General features: G+C 50.9%; 1 protein-coding gene across 1 annotated transcript; it reads right to left on the bottom strand.

The window, feature by feature from the left end:
- Window positions 1-1,130: 1,130 nt before the first annotated feature.
- LOC146334336 (solute carrier family 22 member 6-A-like) lies at window positions 1,131-14,800 on the bottom strand. Its single transcript, XM_084824225.1, has 9 exons — window positions 14,399-14,800; window positions 12,465-12,568; window positions 8,105-8,259; window positions 6,653-6,821; window positions 4,922-5,045; window positions 3,814-3,929; window positions 3,077-3,291; window positions 1,915-2,023; window positions 1,131-1,338 (listed from the first exon to the last, which is right to left on the bottom strand). The coding sequence occupies exons 1-9, from the start codon at window positions 14,798-14,800 to the stop codon at window positions 1,131-1,133; spliced, it is 1,602 nt and encodes a 533-aa protein (XP_084680351.1).
- Window positions 14,801-15,148: the final 348 nt, after the last annotated feature.

The raw sequence follows: 15,148 nt of genomic DNA, 5'->3' as shown, positions 1-15,148 counted from the left end.
TAAATTCACATTAAAAGGAGCAAATTTCTCTCCCATCACTGATCCTGGGTAACAGGAAGCTATCCATGGCTGACTTATTTACCTGTTTGCGCCAGCAGGAGGAGCAAAGCTGGAGCAAATGGGATTTCAGCACTAGCAGACAGGGTGTGCATAATGTGGTTTAATAAACCGGGATTCCTGGCTTAACATTATGTATGAACGCAGCCATTATGATCAGTGAAAAGCATCAGTCATGCTTCTTGCTCAAGAAAACAGAGCCGTTTCCCAAATTCCATAAGAAAGAACTGGTGCAAGGAAGTTTCCATTGGGTTAAAGTTTATCACAGCTTTAGGTGCCTGAACACTGACCGAGCTGGAGTTAATAATTTGTTCCCTGCAAATTTGTAGAGATAATCCGGGGCCGAAATGCAGACTTTACCTTTATTCCAAATTTCTAAAGCTGTTTAAGGCAGAAGATAAGATGGTAACATTCACATCTTCTCTTGCTGTTGTTTTTAAAACTAAAGTTGATTCCAAAAGGTTAACCTTCCCCCCACCCCGCTAAATTCCAGTGCTGCTACTGTAGTAACCCACCATTCAGAAAAACAGGCAAGTTTAACAGCAGCTTGAAAATATTGGCGATGCTGGGGGTTATATCCGGAACTCCAACATTCCCCCCGTCAAAACTTTCTGATCAAATATTTTAGTGAAAATTCTGGGTGGTTTATTTGACCAACAATAATGCTTCATAATGCAACTGAATTGATGGAAGTCAACTGTCTGTCTCTGTCATCCCCCCGCCACCCCCATCCATGATGGCTTCCTGAGGGCACAATCCTAGAAAAAAGTCCTACAACTCCCAGCATGCCTCAGCCACCCACGCCCTTACCTGAGACCACCGATCTTTTGGTAGTTCCCTGGCATTTGTGCAGTTTTTCCCCTTTCCAAAAGGTTGAAATGCCTCTCCTAAAGCTTTGGTACTGGCCGTAAGAGCTTTAAGCTAAAATACACTAGTATTTTTGACCCTGCCCCTTTTGCCTTTGTTTCCGCCCACCGCAGGACTGCAGCCCCCAAGAGCTTCTCCAAAATGGAATGCGGCCCCTTGACCTGAAACAGACTCCACACATGTGGTTCCATTCCTTTAAGTCCAACTTACTGGCTCTCCACGTCTTCTATGGTATCAGGCAGTGGCATGTTTAGGGTCTCCGGAAGGAAGCAAGCAGCGATGCCAGAGACGATGGGGGCTGCCCCATAGATGAGAAGGGGAAGGGAGGGGGAATACTCGCTGGTCATCCTCACCAGGGGGGCCACAATCCCGCCAACACGAGCCATGGTGTTGCCAAAGCCCATCCCCGTCTGCCTGCCATGCAAGGGATGAAACAGTTGGACAAAGCTGAAAAGCGTGCATTTCCTCCCCAGAAGGCCATGCTCCCTGCCCCACCTCCTTTCCCCCAACCACCAATCATCCTCCTTTAGGGGAGGGGCCGTAGCTCCGTGGTAAAGCGCCTACTTCACATGCAGAAGGTCCCGGGTTCGATCCCCGGCATCTCTGGGTAGGGCTAGGAAAGAACCCTGCCGGAATCCCCAGAGAGCCGCTGCTGCCAGTCTGTGTCGACAATACTGGGCTCGACGGACCCAGGGTCTGACTCAGCATAAGGCAGCTTCCGATGTTCCTGTGTTCCTATTTGGTGGCTTCCTGGCTTTTGTGCAGTTTCCCCCCATTCTAAAAGGTTGAAATCGCTAGAAATCTTGCAACTTTGTCTGCAAGTTGCTGGAAGGGGGCAGTGTTGCAGTGACTTGGTTGATGGGAATTTTGACCCCAGCTAGGCTCAGGATCTCTATAGCCTGCAGTGTGGTTTCCTGTGGTTTTTTCCTTTTGTTCCTCCCCTTCCTTCCCCAAACTGGCTGGGAGATTAGGGCTTCTGGGGAGAGGTACCTGATCACTGTGGGGTAAAGCTCTCCAGTGTATAAGAAGACACAGTTGAAGGAAGCTCCCAGGCACCCTTTCCCAAAGACAGCAAAGACGGTGCGCAAGACCTGCAGATCTAGGGAGAAGACAAACTCAAGGCACTTTGCAAGCAACGCCGTTTGCATCCTCAGGATGGAGTGACGGCTGCCCGCTGGGGATGAGATCAGTTCGTGGAGGAGAAGGCTGCCTAGGGCTGCCACGTCGCGATGGCTAGATGCAAATGCCAGGATCAGGGGCTGGGGACCACAACGGGAAAGAGCTGTCGCACTCAGGTCCTGCTTGTGAGCTTCCCACTGGGGCATCTGGTTGGCCACTGTGCGAAACAGGATATTGGACTGGTTGAGTCTTGGTTTGGATCCAGCCACTGGGCTCTTCTTCTGTTTATCTTTGCCACGGGAGTAATGCTCTTAGTGAGAGAAATGCACTCTGCACAGGCTCAGGGGCTCTTAGTGAGAGAAATGCATCTGCACTGGTTCATGGGCTCTTTCATCTACTCGTCATGTGTTTTAGAGCTGAGACAGAAGCAAGAGCCACAACGCCTTCCTCCTAAAGTTCTGCGGCAGATCCGCACCATGGATGTAAATCGAGAACTACAGATCTGTGAGTGTAAGGAGCGGGGAGGGAAGGAAGCTAGGAATCCCCAGCATCTTTGCCAAACTATGATTCCACGATTTTTGCAGAGGAAGCCTGAACACCTGATGCAGTCTAACACCCAGGGCCAGTGTCAAGGTTCGGCCTGGTTGGGCACCTGCCTAGGGCCCACACCCCAGCAGGGGCCCCCTGGCAAGCACCCCCTGGACTTGTGCCTCCTCCTCTTTGCCACTGCAACCTGCTGGCTCCCCTGCCTCTCACTCCGTCCCAGACAACAGTGGAGGTGAGAAGGAGGAGCAGCAGATGCCCTGGCCCCCTTGCTCTCGGCCCATCAAGCAAGCAAGCAAGCGGCAGCCATGCCGAGAAAGAGGGGCGAGAGCAGCTGCGGACCGTGGCAGTGAGAAGGCAGACTCACAGAGGGAGGGGGCCCACGGAGGGTGTCTTGCCCAAGGCCCCCCCAAAAAACTTGGTGCTGACCCTGCTACCACCAACTCCGTTTTGTGACGGGTTAGTGACATGCCCAGCCCTGGTGCCTCACCGTGGGGCACGAAGATGTTGCTGGCAATGGAGAGCCCCGCGAGGATCAGAGCCAGCGCCTGGGTGATCCGACGGCCAAAGTAGGAGATCACAACGTAGGCGATGAGTTTCGCCGGGATGTCCACCGCCCCGAAGATCACCTGGATGAGGTAGACGCTGACCCCAAAGTTCTGCAGGTCCATGGCCAACCCATAGTAGGCAAAGCTGGTGGAGAACCTGAAGATGAACACAGGTTAAACACGCCAACAAATACATATGCACAAAACCCTAGATGTTTTTGGGTGAGGCAGGGCGGTGTAGTGGTTAGAAGGTTGGACCAGGGGACCCGGGTTCTAGTTCGCACTCGCCCATGAAGATGAGGTGGTAGGTGATGGTGAAAGAGAGCCAGTGTGGTGTAGTGGTTAGAGACTCGGGAGACCTGAGCTCAAGTCCCCGCTCAGCCATGATGTTCACTGGGTGACTTTGAGCCAGTCACTGACATTCAGCCTAGCCTACCTCACAGGGCTGTTGTGAGGATAAAATGGACAGGAAGAGGATCATGTATGCTGTCTTGGGCTCCATGGAGGAAAGGCGGAATATAAATAACAAATATTAAATTCCAAAATGGAATTCAGCCCTTTTGTTGAAAGAGGTTCTGTTCCCCTCGGCTTCACGCCATCCATTTAACTTAGCAGGTAGTTTAGCCCTCAATTTTTCTGTTTCTTGTCTGCCCAGCAACCTGCTTCCACCCCAACATACCATACAAAGCAAAGGCAGCACGTGATACGGCGCATGGCTGGCGTGCGCACCAGGTCAGCGACAGTGAAACTGGATTTGGCGGTGGGTGTCTCCGTCCGGAGGCTGGCCTTCAAATCCTGCAATAGCAGACAGACAAGAGGTTCTTCCCAGTCCCCGAAATGTGTCCTGCCAAATTTCACATGCTTCAGGCCGAAACTTACAGATCCGCAGACCAACTGCGCCTATTTTCTTGAATTTGGGCGATTCAGAAGGGGGGAGATGTTCAGAAGCACATCTGCTTTAGCTCACTGCTCCAGTGTCTCCATTTGCCAGCTATCAAAAGCAGAGGGGCTCTTATCCACAAACCTTCCAGAAGAGGGCAGCAAAAATGTCCCCGCTCCAAGTAAACGTATAAGTACAAGGATGTACAAGAATTTAATTACTGTGCGTAAATCAGGCGAACGCATCCCGTTCGCAATCCAGAACCCGAAAGCCAGCAGGCGCGCTTTCTTGGGGTTGTTGCTGAGGAAAGTTTGCAGCTTCCCAAATGTGCACTCGTGTTCAAAAAAAGGTGTATTTTTTAAAAAAAGTACTCTTTGAAATGCGCATTTTCCCCCAAAGACATATTTTCATGCTTTAGTCAATGGGGAAAAGTGCTCAGTCTAGAAAAATACGCACGGAAATGCACACTTTTCCTGTTCAAACGAGCTGAAAACCAGGTCAAAAACGGGATCGAGCCGAAATGAGCTTCGACATGATTTTCGAAGAATTTAAGTGAGCTCGAAAATCGCTTGTTCTCCCATCCATATGTAAATTTGCATCCCGATTGCAGAATTTGAGTCCCACCTGGTTATGGAATTAAGATTGCAGCAGAGAACACTCAACCTGCTGTCTGATACCCAGCCCTCTTCACCCCACCTTCTTCCGAAGGTTGCCACAATTTCTTTCCCTGGCAGTCTCCTCTTTCCTGCAGATCTCTGGCAGGCAGGCGTTCAGCCGGCGCCAAATTTTCACAGCATGGAGATCAGGTGATGCTGGGGGAAGCTGCAACTGGTGAATTTTTACCTGTCAAGCTGTTAAAGGTGCAGGAGCACCCCAGAGAGAAAAGCTGGCAACCCTGTCTCGTTACCTCTAGGCTGAGCTTCTCTCCTTGTTCCTTCTGCCCGTTGATCCGCGCAACTTTCCGCAGCTCCTTGAGCGCCTGGTCCAGTTTGCCAGCCGTGGTGTACCACCGGGCAGATTCTGTAAACCACCTGTCCAGGAGAAAACAGAAGGGAGGTGGAGTCAGGGGGGAAAGGGCAAAAGCAGGAGACCAGTCTGTTGATATATTGTTTTATACTGTATATTGTTTTATCTGTATGCCCCTCTGAGATCTTAACGATACAGGGCGGGATATAAATGTTTAAAATAAATAAATAATAATAAATCATTGATGGTGCCTATGAAGCTCTCTGAAAGGAGCCCCCTGTGGCCACAATTGATCCTGCAACTTGTCTTAATAGCTCTGCATTCCCCAAGCATCTCCTTCTCCTGAGCCAGGGTCAAAGGTAGGCATGGTTGGGCACCTGCCAAGGGCCCACACTCCAGCAGGGGCCCACTGACAAGAGCCCCCTGGAGTTGCTGCTCCCCTTCCCAGTCGCAACCTGCTGGCTCCCTGCCTCTCGCTCTGGCCCAGGCAACGGAGGTGGTGAGAAGGAGAAGCAGCGGACGCCCCGGCCCCCTTGCTTGCCAGCTCTGCCTGTTAAGCAAGCAAGCGGCAGCCATGGTGAGGAAGAGGAGGAGGAGCAAAAGCAGGTGGGGACCACAGCGGGGAGAAGGCGGACTCACTGAGGGAGGGGACCCCTTGAGGGGGTCTTGCTCAAGAGCCCTCCAAAACCTGGAGCCGGGACGACAGCTCCTCCCACACCCCTCCGCTTGGCCCTCTAGCTTTGTCTCCACTTTGTTTTTTCCTGGGAGGGCTCTGGTGCCTTTACTGGCTGTGAGAAAGGCAAGACACATACATAACAGCCCACAGATGACGCTTCCCCCTGATGATGCGCTGGGGAAAGCTTTACCCGGTGAACCTCCACCTGCCAATGCTGCTGTTACAGGTACAGGAGCCATCTGGGGGATGGGGAGAGTAGCAAACCTGGACGGGTGCAGGGGAAGGGAGACCCAAGGGAGCGCACCCCTTTTCTTCCGCCCTTTCATTCCACAGAGCGGCCGAGCGGCCCTTTGCCAACTCCACCATCCATGCCTACCTTTGTTTTTTCTGCTGAGCTGCTCCAGCTCCAGCCCCTCAAAAACTGGGCATCCTCCTTGGTCGCTTTGCCAAGACCCCCTGGTCTCCCAACAGCTCCCCTAACCCAAACTTTCACAGCCTCCCGCTACTCTCTGAGAATCCCGGCCTTCTCAATTTCCCATTTAATGCAAGGGTGCAGGCCCATGGGCCAAATTCGGACTGCCTCGGGTCTATATCTAGCCCTCCAGGGTCCTCCAGATGGCCTCCCCATGCCCCCTCCCCCCTCCGCTGATCATTTGGCAGCTTCCTGGCTTTTGCGCAGTTTCCCCCCAGTTCTAAAAGGTTGAAACGCCTCTTCCAAGGCGTCGTTCCAGGAAGAGCTTTAAGCCAAACTATGCCAGCAGGGTTCGTATTCTGGCCCCTCCCCGTTTTGTCTCTGGCTCCGCCCATCACTGGCGTGCCGCCCCCGAGAGCTTCACCGAAACGGAATCCAGCCCGAACGATCTTTGACGCCCCTCATCCCATGTAAGCGCTTTGGGGCAGGGACTCAACAAATAGCGGAGTGCCGTCACGACCGCCGGCACTCAGCAGGGGTCACGGTGGTCGCGGGAAGCAGGCGAGACGCAGAAAGCCACCTACCAGCCGTACAGGAAGAAGGCGAGGTAGGGGCAAGAAACGGCCAGCTGCAGCCAGCGCCAGTCGCGGATGGCGTAGGCCACGCCCGCGAGGATGAACTGCCCAACGCTGTAGCTGTAACCAGTCACCATGCTGACCGTGGCCCGAGAATGCATCGGGGTCCACTCCACCGCTGGAAGAAGAAAAGTCAACAGAGGCCACTGGCTGATGGGAGGGGAGGGTGTCTTTTCACTTGGCGTTTCGGCCTTGCTTCACCCCATGTGGAGAATCCTCAGCTTGAAAACAGGCAGGGCTTCCACCTCCTTCCCTCTCCTACCCATCTTCCCCTGTGAATAAGGAGAGAGTCCAGGGCCGCCCCGAGACTTTTTTTGCCCGAGAACAAGATGGCGCCGTCTCCCGTCCCGTGGTCAAAAGCCGACTGGACGTTTTCTTCAACGCTGGCAGGAGAACAGCACGCTGCAGGGCAGCCGGAGGGCAGCGGAATAGCTGTGGGGGCCTAGGGTCAGGCACCCACCTCCCAGCATCTGCTGCCCTGAGGCGACGGCTTTGCTCTGCCTAATGGTAGGGCCGGCCCCAGGAGAAACCCGTCCTGGTGGTGATCGTGATCACCCTCTTTTGTTCAGATACAGACACACTGGAATGGGTTCAGAGGAAGGGTCAGCAGTGGGGTCGTGGTAAATGTGGAAGTGTGGGTGCGCATCATGGCAGCCCCCGAAGCCACACCCCCAAAGAGAGTCCAAGGATCGCAGGCAGCTGCCTTGATCCGTATCAACCGACCCATTCTAGCAGTTTTCATCTCCACAAGGAGCAGGTCTTTGGTCAAGCAAATGGGTCTTTGTTGCCTGTTCAACCCCGAAATACTTTGCGTTACAGCAGGGGTTGCTGGGAAAATTCATTTTCCCCACCAGTTGTGAGGATCGCAGCTAAGCTCAGAGGAAACGGGGAACTCTGAGCAGGGCGGCAGATCAGCGACCTCGCCAATAAAAAAAAGTGTCAGGGCTGCATTCCTGTGAGCCCTGCCTTTACGACACCACTGGGCCTTGCAAACAGACTCTGGAAGGCATTCAGAACAGGTTTCTGTGAGCCCTGGTTCCACTACACTTCTCTTTCTTTCTCATCCGTAACCCCTGGCCTCTTTGGCTGTGGTCAATGGGGAAAAGAATGCCCTTTGCACATGTTCAGAGGCTTCCCTGGTTCCACTACACTTCTCTTTCTCTCTCATCTGTAACCCCTGGCCTCTTCGGCTGTGGTCAATGGGGGAAAGAATGCCCTTTGCACATGTTCAGAGGCTTCCCTGGTTCCACTACACTTCTCTTTCTCTCTCATCTGTAACCCCTGGCCTCTTCGGCTGTGGTCAATGGGGAAAAGAATGCCTTTTGCACATGTTCAGAAGCTTCCCAGGTGTGGGCTCAGCTAACCCTTTCATCTCCAAACCAGGCACCCGAGGGAACTTACACAGCGAGGTGCAATTTAGTCCAACGCCTGACAGAGACATTCCTGACAGGAAGCGGAAGGTGCAATAGGCCGTGAAGCTGGGGGCGAAAGCGGCACAGGAGCCCGAAACGGCGAGTTGAAAGCACGACCAGATCAGCAAGGCTTTCCGGCCAAACCTGAGACAGGGAAAAGCGGGTCTTGTTAGCCTGGGGGGTGGGGTGGCGTAGCTGTGCCCCAAAGCTAGGCTATGCATGTGTGAAAAATTGGAGGCAAACGGGACTAGAGGAATGTTCTAAAAGCAGTGAGGAGCTAAAGGCTAGTGACAGGCAGGAGACGGCATGCCCTATGGACAACACAAGAACCATAGGCCCAACTCCTAGTATTTATACCAGGGCTGACCGATCCGGAAGCGTCAGACTTTCTGCCAATTACAGCCTCGGGAAGCTCTCCAAACCAGGGCCCGAGAATGCCACAAAGTTCTTGATTTCAGCCCTGTGAGTCTCTGGCGCCCTCCAGGTGTCTTGGACTTCAACTCCCAGAGCCTCCCAGCCAGCAGTTGTAAGTCCAACACATCTGGAGGATGCCAGGTTGAGGACGTCTGCTCTGGGACATCATGGAGGCAGGGCTGGGCGTCAGTGCGAATTCTTAAAATGTGAGGTTTTATCTTATTTATTTATTTAATGACAAAGGATTTTTAGGCATCCTTTAAGGGTGGAAGCCTCTCCAGGCGCCACTCAAGATAAAAACGATACATAAAGAGACAAAAACAAATTTAAAACCAATTTGCTCATCTATTTGATTTATATCCTGCGTTTCTACCCCCCAAAAAGGGTCTTCAGAACCTTCCTGAAGATCTGCAAAAAAGGGGCCTAAAGAAGCCCTGATGGAAGGATCTCGGGGGGGGGGGGCATTTTCACCCCACCGGAACTCCTGCTGTCACCCCACAGAATTTTTTTAGGTGGTCTTCTGCCAAAATTTGGTGGCAAACTGTACGGAGGAGTAATTAGGTCAAATTAAGCTTCTTCTCAAACTAAATACAACCTTTTTATAGGTTTTTAATCAGGTCCTGGATTTTTCTTATTGTCGACTGTTAAAATTGTTTGGAAATACATGTCTCTGTGTGTGTGCTGTCTGTTTATATATTTGTATGTAAATGGTATTTATGTATAATGGATTTCTAAAGTTTTTCATCTTTGTAAACTGCCCAGAGAGCTTCAGCTATCGGGCGGAATAGAAATGAAATGAATGAAATGAAATTTAGCTTGGTCTCAAGTGAAAATTGACCCATTTACGGCTCCGTAGCAATAAATCGCCATTTTGTGTTTTTTTGCAGCCACATTCTTCCAGACCCACTGTAATGCTGCCACCAGGATCTTTACCTCAGGTCCAACACCTTTACTTCTTGAGATGTGAGGACACACTGGCTTTTTATTCTGACTTATATTACTCTCTTTATTACCTTGACCCCTTGGTAGCCACGAGCCGTTGATGTGGGCTTTTGAAAAACAGAGGAATAGTTATTATTTACTGAATTAAGGTGTTAAAGAGTAAATAACCATTTTCATCCTGCAAATAAATAACTGAGTTACAGTAAGGAGGGCACAATCCTATGGCCACTAGACAGTGGCTAGACGGCCATAGGATATCTGGTTTTCTGGGAACCAACATCGGAGCCCCCTCGGAGGCAGCATGGAACAGCCCTGTTCTCTACGCTTTTTGGAGCAGCCGAAAAGGGGCATATCTGGGGGCGTTCTGGGGCTGGGAGGGCGGAAATACCTGTACAACACATCCAACGTGTCATACAGCAGCCTTCTCCCCTGCTCTGCCCTCCCGCGGCCACAAATGCAGGGCAGGAGACGCGCGGAGGGAACGATCCCTTCCGTGCTTCTCCTGCCCTGCATTGGATAGGCAGTCGCCTCCGAGTTGGGAAGCGGACGCCTATCTGAATAGGACCGCGCCCTGAGTCACTTTTAAAACCCCACTTAGAGCTGGGATTGAGCGTGTGTGTGAGACAGGCTATTATGCGCAGGAGGAACATAAAGAGGCTATTTACAACTGAACACCTTAATTCTGTAAATAATAAGTATTTCTCTGATTTTCAGAATCCTACGGCTGGTGGCTACCAAAAGGTAAAGGTGATAAAGAGAATAGTACAAGTCAGAATAAAAAGCCAGTGTGTGTCCTCACATCTAACCCTAGAAACACAGATCCTAGGCACTATCGTATCTTCTCACAAAATGTATATACCTTTTCCCTAACTGCTCTCTGTTTATATATCACACCCCATTTCACCCGTCCCCCCCACTCATTCAGCCAATCTCATATATGCAAATACACCATATGTCCTGTCATTCATACCACTCACTCTCCAGATCGATTTACCAGAAAAATACAGAGTCATAACATTAATGTATGCATATACAGTGTGTGTGTGTGTGTGTGTGTGTGTTTGTATATATATATATCTCAGTTTCTACTGGCATTCTGTATTTTAAAAAGCATAACGTTTAGGTGGTGTTTTAATCTTTGTATTCTTTCACTGTTTTCTCTGTTGTGTTCACCACTCCGAAATCTGTTTTAGATATGGAGCAGAGCGGTATACAAATACTGTAAATAAATACACACATACATAACATATATACATGTGACATCACAGTGGCCATTTATGAATCACCAGAAAACAAGAAAATGCACCACCAAAAAAGAGGGCAAGAGAGGGCACTGATTCGCATAAAATTGGCATGTGCTCATTTATATGTGTAGATGCACATCTTTAAAAAATGGTTATTATAATTTAAATAGAAATGCAGTACATTTCACCCTAGTGTGGAAGCCTGTGACCAAGCGACCTGTGTCCCTGCCTGTTCAGTCTTCTGTCCAGGGGCTGTTCACTGGGGGTGAGCAGCAGTTCTTACGGTTCTTTACCTTTCCACCAGACCTGGGCTGGACACCCATTCAAATAGAGAACTGTCCTTTGTAAAAGAGGACACATGGCCACCCTATGTAGATATCATCAACATCATCAGAATTTATTATTGATTACATTTATATCCCACCTCTGTCCCCTCTTGCAAAGAGCCCAAGGCAGCTTACATAATCCTCCTCCCCTCCGTTTTATCATCACAACAGCCCTGGGACTCGAACCCGGATCTCCCAGCTCCCAGCCCAACACCCTAACTGCTCCACCACAAAGGCTCAGTGGAGGTTAGAAACATGAGAATGGGAGGGAGAATCTCTCCTTCTTACCCTCACTCCAGAGCTGTGCTTGAACAATGGGTGGAAAGGCACAGTGGGGGTCAGGAAATCCCCGCCACCCTATGAAAGTCTCACTCCCTTCTCTTAGACTCTCCCCTCCCTCGGTAACCTTCTAAAAACACTCACTGAAGGAGGGCTTCACAGCACGAAAGGGGGACAGGCCCATTCTGAACCCCCTGTCATCAAGCCCAGCTCCAGGGCTAAACCAACGCAGCCACGTTGAGGGAGCTGTGGAACTGGGGTGGCCCTGTGCCCTATGTTTCGGAAGAGAATCCTGCTACTAGAAGGGCTAAACCAGGACAGTCGTCTGCTTGACGTTGTCCTTTATTTGAAGGGTTGTCTGGTCCAAATCCTGGTTAAATATAAAGAACCATCAGAAGGGAGAGCGACGGGGGCCTTCAAGTCGGCACTCACCTGGACAACAGAATGACCAGGTACACATCAAGCCACATTGTTTCCCACTAAGGCAGGAGTGGGGCGCCTTGATCCTCGGGGCCAAAACTGGCCTTCCTGGGTCCTATTCTGGCCCTCTGGCATTCCCCAGAAGGCCACGCCCCTTCCTCTGGCCACTCCCCCGTCTCTCAATCACCAACCGTTTGGTGTTTTCCCGGCTTTCATGCAGTTTTTCCCCCATTCTAAAAGGTTGAAATGCCTCTCCGAAGGCTCAGTGACAGCAAAAAGAGCTTTACACTAAAATATGCTGGTGTTTTGACTCCACCCCTTTGTCTTTGGCTCCACCCTTTTTTGCCGTTGGCCACACCCACCACTGCAACGTGGCCTCCAAGAGCTTTTTGGAAATGGAATTCCGTCCTTGGGGTGAAAAAAAGTTCCCCCTTCCCGTCTCCCAGCTTGTCTTTCTGGTTAAGTTGTACTCACTATTTCTAAACTGGCATCTATACCTATCAGTTAGCATATGTTATGCAAATCGGTTGTCCTCGTTTGGGGGGGGGCGTGATGCATTCCCCCTTTTTTAGCAATGAGTAAATGGCCACCTTACTTGGAATTAGAGAGCCAGACATGAATTCTTTGGCTGCTTTGGGTTCATCCACCAGGTGTGCTTTGAATCACAGATCCCCTGGCCGTGATTTGGCCGAAGGTGAGGGCTGAAAAACAGGTAACTTCTTACTTGTCTGAGAGGCCGCCAAACACAACCGCGCCCACCAACACGCCAGCCATGTAGATAGACTGTGCCATCTGCTGCAGGTTCCGAAAGTCACACACCAGGTCCCACTGCGGGAGGGAGGGAGGGTAATTGAAATTTGGGGTGGGTGAGGACTAGAAACTTGCAGGAGCCAGGAACAGACTCAAGGCAGGGAAGGGATTTAAGAAGTGGAGTCACGCAATCAGAGCAAAGAGAGGTGAATAATTTGGGGCAGCAGAATCTTTAAACCAATTAGGGTAGTTGCCAGATTATACAGCAATCATCCCCCAACCTGGTGTCTTCCAGAAGTGTTGGACTACAGTTCCCATGCTGGCTGAGAATGATGGTAGTCGAACACCTCTGGAAGGTGCCAGGTTGGGCAAAGCTGCGACAGAGCTTTGATGTATTCACGGAGCTCTCACGAAGATGAAGAAGGATGTTGTGAAACCCAGGTGCTTGCATATTCCTACGTGTACTAAATTGGCCCAAAGAAAAAGTCGCTCCGGAACATCCTTTAGGACAAGGGTGGGAAACCTGTGTGGCCCTCCAGCTGCTGCTGGCCTACAACTCCCACCAGCCATCACCATTGGCTATGCTGGCTGCAGCTGATGGGAGGTGTAGGCTAAAACATTTGGAGGTTCACAAGTTGCCCTCCCCTGCTTTAGAAGGACTGCGGAACGGAACAGATCAGCAAAAGACAGAGATTAAATGAATTGCTGTGCGCGTGCATTGGGCTTGTGGAGAATTTCCCCGGATCTGCATTTTTTAAGCAGTCTTCCCCAAATGATACACAGATCCAAAGGCAGTTACTGTGCATTTCTCTGAAATTGTTCTCAACTAACTAAAAAAATGCATCAAAGAATGTGTATTTTAGGGGTAAATGCATAGAAAAATACATATTTTAGGGGAAATGTATACAATTCCGTGCAGTTTTTTTAAAAAAAATCTCTCCCCCCCCCCCCGCCGCCCTAGGAAAACCTGGATTTATGATTGAACACATGCGAAATTGCCATGGATGGGAAATAGAATGAACCCCAAGGTATGTACATCCTCAAACATGTATTTCTGATTTGATGTGGCTTGCAAAAGCTGCATTTCCTAGTTTGGAGCTTTATACCAGGTCAGACTACTTGTCTATCTAGCCCAATATTATTTTCTGCTTTGACCAGAAGCGGCTCTCCAGGGTTTCAGGCCATTCACATTACCTGCTACCCGGTGCTTATAACTAGAGCTGGTGGGGATCGGACCTGGGACCTTTTGTGTGCAAGGTGGGGGTTCAGCCCCTGAGCTACGACCCCTCCTTGAATATGGAGGCTTTTATCAGAGTGTTGTCGTGAATGTTGTATTAGGGTTAGGACAGTTTAAGGGATATTAAATTTAAATCACGACACATCTGTAAATATAAATAAATAAGAATTTGGTATATGGATACTTAATGTTCTTCCTTTAAAAGGAATCTTTTAAAGATTCCGCTGCACCACTACATTTTGGAAGCAGCAAAATAACCAGCCGTTGGCCACAATTAAAGTGGAAACTGCGACAGTGCCGACTTGCGACAGTGGCTTAAAAAGGCCAAATTCCGCTTTTTAAAAAACCAAAGCTGCTCACCTTGTTTTAAAGCCGACGTTGGCTGTTTTAGGCCACCATTACGGTCTGCTCCTGAATTTCAGTGGTGACCTGCCAGTTGTTTTGCGGATGCAGCAGCAAATTCAGGATCAGTGTGTGGGGGGGCGCGCTTAAGGCCGGGGGGGGGGACGTGTGGCCAGCGCACTCGGTGTAGTTCGCCCCTGTCCTAACAAGCCATCAACATAAAGATAGCAATGCAGACCAGATGTCCCCCTTCTGATCCAATCCGGCCTTGGCTCCTATCCCCTTCCTCCAACCAGGGGCTAGGCAGTGGGTCACGGCGGGCTTCCTACCTCTGTGACAATGGTAGACGCAAAGACATGCTCCTCGTAGGCCCATCCATCGAGACACGGTTCCAACGCCGCCTCTGTTGCCGCCGGCCCCGTGGAATTGTGGTCCAGCAGGTGCCATTGGGCGGTGATGAAGCGATGACACTTTTGTAGCATCCGGTGTCCGTCTGTTGGGATGGAGGCTCTCAGAAGTTCCCTACAGCCCGAGTCTCCCGTGGCATTCCCACCCCTGCCACAGGTGTCGTTCGTGGCGACGCGGCAGCGGTGGCCAGGGATTGCTGCCGTGAAGTTCTGCAAGAGGTTGTGGGCCGCCAGCATCACCAAGGGAAAGCACAGCATCGCCACGTTGAGGGCCTGGAAGCGACCCATGCCGCCAACCTGCTCCAGCAGTTTGGCAAAAGTCATGGTAGCCCAGTCGTGGCACGGACTGCGGGGCCCGACTGGATGCGCGTCTGGTACGGATGCAGCGGCGGCTGAGGAAATGCTCACGAACGCTTGTGGTGGCTTGGAGGCCCGGAGGTGCCGCTCGAGCCTCAAACTGGCATGCTAAACGTAGGGAAGGAACCTGAAAGCCAAATGATTATGCAGTTCTTTGGCTCAGCTCCTGGAGCTCTTGAGAAATGAAACAGTTAAGGACGGGATGTTTTCACAGTTCTCCTGCTGACGGGCAAAACAGATGGGGCCACTGCCCGCTGCGTTCTTCATCTTTGAGTCTGCCCCAAAGTCACCCAGAAGTGCGACTCCGTGGCATTC

This window comes from Heloderma suspectum, chromosome 17, assembly GCF_057233095.1.
Source record: "Heloderma suspectum isolate Gila_16-S chromosome 17, 16-S_ref, whole genome shotgun sequence".
In the NCBI taxonomy this organism is placed as follows: Eukaryota; Metazoa; Chordata; class Lepidosauria; order Squamata; family Helodermatidae; genus Heloderma; species Heloderma suspectum.
Note: the sequence above shows the minus strand (reverse complement) of the source record. Positions and strands in the feature narration are given on the sequence as shown.